A 4,297-nucleotide genomic window follows, 5' to 3' on the forward strand; every position below is an offset into this window, starting at 1 on the left:
AAATAAAAAAGTGGTTAAAAAAGTACTAATAAATACAAAAATACTTGATTAATATAATATGTTTTATTTTTTTATATTTTGTAATAGGATATATAAACCTAAAAATAGATAGATTTATTATTTATTATTTTTACATTTACAAATATCATAATTTGGTAAGTTAATATATATTTTATTAAACAAAATAAAGTTTAAGAATTAAATCTATTTAAATAAAGTAATTACTCACATTTTAACAATTTTATAAATTGAAAAAACCTTAAATTATATAATTTTACATTAAAATAATTTTCAGATTGAACTAAAACAAAAAATAAAAGAGTACGACATACATCAATCAATCAGTCAATCAAATAGTAGCATAATACTTTTTAGAAAATTAAGTAATTAAATAATTTCTAAAATATAAAGATAACAATAAATTAAATAATAGATTTGATAGTTTATTTTATTACAATAAATCAAATTAAAAAAGTATTGACAGTAATGAATAACCAAAAATTGGTATTACATATTTTGAAAAATTAAAATTATATAAAATACAAATTTATTGCAATGGAAAATTAATAATTTATCTAGGATATCATAAAAATAAGATAAAAGCTATGAAAATTTATAATTAAAAAGTAATAAAATTATTTTTAGAAAATGCAAAATTAATGAAATGAAATTCTACAAATATAAAATTGAATAAAATTTATATTAAATTCCACAATTATAAAAATGGAAAAAATAAAAATGATATTATATATATTAAGAAAAGTGTGGTCTAAAACCACTTTTTTAAATACCAATTTTTATAATTTTTTTATTATAAGAATTTTTTCAAAATATTTTATTCAAAAATTTTAAGGGATTTTTTGAGATTATTTTTTTAAAAATTTATTTTGAATATTTCTATTTATTCTAAAAAATTATTTATTTAAATAAATTTTAAAAAGGGTTATTTTTGTGTTCTTAAAAACTTGTAGAAAGAATAGAAAGAACAGAAAGAATAGAAAGAATAGAAAGAACACAAACACGACATATTAATTAAAATTGTTAAATAAATTAAGGAAAAAATTTGTTTTAATTAATAAATAAATTTTATTTTTTATGATGAATTAATTTATTTTATTTGATTTGTAATTTAAAAAAAATGAATATTAATCTGATTCGATTTGAAGTTAATGAAAAGAATTAATATTAAAAAATGAAAATTAATTTTACTTTGCAATTTAATTTAACAGTTTTTTTTTATGATTGATTAATAATATTATTTTGATTTAGTTTTCTTTCAACTAAATAGATTAATTGAATACATTTTTTCATTTAAATAAAACAAATATTTATTTTAATTTGCTTTTTAATTTAACATGTTTTTTTATGATCTATGATAAATATTATTTTCATTCCTAGTTTGTTTGTTTTTTTTTTTCTTCAAAATAATAAAATAATTGAATACATTTTTTCATATAAATAAAATAAAAATTTATTTTACTTTTCATAATTTATACATATTTAATATCTTAACAATGAAAATGCATATCAAAAGTTCAATTAAATATTTAATATCTTAACAATGAAAATGCATATCAAAAGTTCAATTACATTTTTTTATATTGTATTTATTAGCAATAAATCATCTTCATTTTACCTTTTATTTTTTATTACATTTTTTTTTATTATTAAAAAAATAGATTTAAAATCTAATACAAGAATTTATTTTTAAAGTTAGAAAAAAGAAAAATAAATTAAACTTAAAAAAGAAGAAAAAAACAAGTTAAAAATTAAGTAAAAAATAAATTAACTACTAGAATTTTTTCAAATATTACTAAATGAATAACTGACCATCTATAATTTCTACTATATATATTTTTAAGTATATGTTTTAAATACAAATATTCAGTTTAAATAATGAATATTAAATAGTTTTTCTGTGATATCTATCTCTTCACAAAACCAAATATATAAATTAATATTTGATAATTAATTAATTATTATATTTATTTGTTCTTTTTATCCATTTATAATTAATTAATTAATTAAATTTCATAAATTGCAAAACAATATTTTTGAAAAAATAAATAAATGATGTAATAGATTAAAAGATATAATAGATTAGAAAAAGTAATTATTAATTTTTCTATTAATATCCTTTAAATTTATATAAATTAATAAAAAAAGTTTATAAGCTCTTCACTTTTATCTCATTAGATTCTCCATATTGATCTCAGGTATATTTTATTTATAAATATTATTTTTATTATTATTAATATTTTTTTTTTATTTAAATTTCTATTTATTTAAATAAATAATTTTTATTAAAGAAATTATCATCATTATTTATTGATTTGTTTTTTTTTTCATTATTTGTTAATTTTATTAATTATTAATAAATTTTATTATTTCATATTTTTTCTTCATTTTTTCCTTATAATTAACTAGAGTGCAATGTCTATTTAATTTATATAGGGCAAAATATAATTTTTCTTAATAACATAATAATAAAATTAAATTAGCTTAAAATAGCTTTATTTTTGAGTTTTTAGAAAACTTTAAATTCACAAAATGTAAAATTTGAAATAATATATACATTTCGTATATTCTAATAACTTATCATTTTGTTTTTTAAATAAATTTTGAAAAATTTATGAAAATTTTAATTTTATAAAATGTAAAACTGGTATATAAAACTCACTTTTTGAAAATTTGTATGGCAACTTACTCTATTTAATGATTTATTTTTTCTTCAATATTTAAAAAGTAACAATAAAATTGGTGTCGAAGGTGCATCAGGCTTAGGTTCTGCTTTAGCAAAGTGCATTAATCTCTCAAATTTGACACTTTAACTTTCGTAAAAACAGTTTATTTGTTTTGGATTGTGATATTTTTAATTATAAAACCTAATTAAAAACAATAAAGCTCTTTTTTCTTTTTCTTTTTATTGTGCTTGCTTTTTTTTGTTCTTTCTTTCTTTGTTAATTTAGCTCATCATTTTATTTTCAACTTTTGCTTTTATTGTTAATTAATCTTATTATTTCTTATTCTTTCTTCATTTTTTCCTTCTAATTAACTATTTAATGATATATTTTTTCTTCAATATTTAAAAAGGTCAAATTAAATTGGTGTTGAAGGTGCATCAGGCTTAGGTTCTGGTTTGGCAAAGTGCATTAATCTCTCAAATTTGACACTTGACCTTAGGTAAAAACAGTTTATTTGTTTTGAATTGTGATATTTTTAATTATAAAACCTAATTAAAAACAATAAAGCTCTTTTTTCTTTTTCTTTTTATTGTGCTTGCTTTTTTTTGTTCTTTCTTTCTTTGTTAATTTAGCTCATTATTTTATTTTCAACTTTTGCTTTTATTGTTAATTAATCCTATTATTTCATATTTTTTCTTCATTTTTTCCTTCTAATTAACTATTTAATGATATATTTTTTCTTCAATATTTAAAAAGGTCAAATTAAATTGGTGATGAAGGTGCATCAGGCTTAGGTTCTGCTTTAGCAAAGTGCATTAATCTCTCAAATTTGACACTTTACCTTTCGTAAAAACAGTTTATTTGTTTTGGATTGTGATATTCTTAATTATAAAACCTAATTAAAAACAATAAAGCTCTTTTTTCTTTTTCTTTTTATTGTGCTTGCTTTTTTTTGTTCTTTCTTTCTTTCTTTGTTAATTTAGCTCATCATTTTATTTTCAACTTTTGCTTTTGTTGTTAATTAATCTTTTTATTTCATATTTTTTCTTCATTTTTTCCTTCTAATTAACTATTTAATGATATATTTTTTCTTCAATATTTAAAAAGGTCAAATTAAATTGGTGTTGAAGGTGCATCAGGCTTAGGTTCTGGTTTAGTAAAGTGTATTAATCTTTCAAATTTGACACTTGACCTTAGGTAAAAACAGTTTAGTTGTTTTGGATTGTGATATTCTTAATTATAAAAAATAATTAAAAACAATAAAGCTCTTTTTTTTTTTATTTTTATTGTGCTTGCTTTTTTTTGTTCTTTCTTTCTTTGTTAATTTAGCTCATTATTTTATTTTCAACTTTTGCTTTTATTGTTAATTAATCCTATTATTTCATATTTTTTCTTCATTTTTTCCTTCTAATTAACTATTTAATGATATATTTTTTCTTCAATATTTAAAAAGGTCTAATTAAATTGGTGATGAAGGTGCATCAGGCTTAGGTTCTGCTTTAGCAAAGTGCATTAATCTCTCAAATTTGACACTTTACCTTTGGTAAAAACAGTTTATTTGTTTTGGATTGTTATATTCTTAATTATAAAACCTAATTAAAAAACAATAAAGC

The 4,297-nt window shown here is 17.4% G+C and overlaps 1 protein-coding gene across 1 annotated transcript; it reads left to right on the forward strand. All coding sequences in view use genetic code 6, as the record gives it.

The window, feature by feature from the left end:
* Window positions 1–2,070: 2,070 nt before the first annotated feature.
* Window positions 2,071–3,908, forward strand: TTHERM_001270203 (oxalate/formate antiporter protein; the record flags this gene model as incomplete). Its single annotated transcript, XM_012795573.1, has 6 exons — window positions 2,071–2,109; window positions 2,167–2,216; window positions 2,747–2,836; window positions 3,094–3,183; window positions 3,441–3,530; window positions 3,792–3,908. Coding segments are annotated over 6 exons (476 nt in total), but the record flags the coding sequence as incomplete, so codon positions are not given.
* Between the last annotated feature and the right edge of the window lie 389 nt (window positions 3,909–4,297).

The sequence above is a fragment of the Tetrahymena thermophila genome (assembly GCF_000189635.1).
Source record: "Tetrahymena thermophila SB210 genomic scaffold scf_8254810, whole genome shotgun sequence".
NCBI lineage: Eukaryota > Ciliophora > Oligohymenophorea > Hymenostomatida > Tetrahymenidae > Tetrahymena > Tetrahymena thermophila.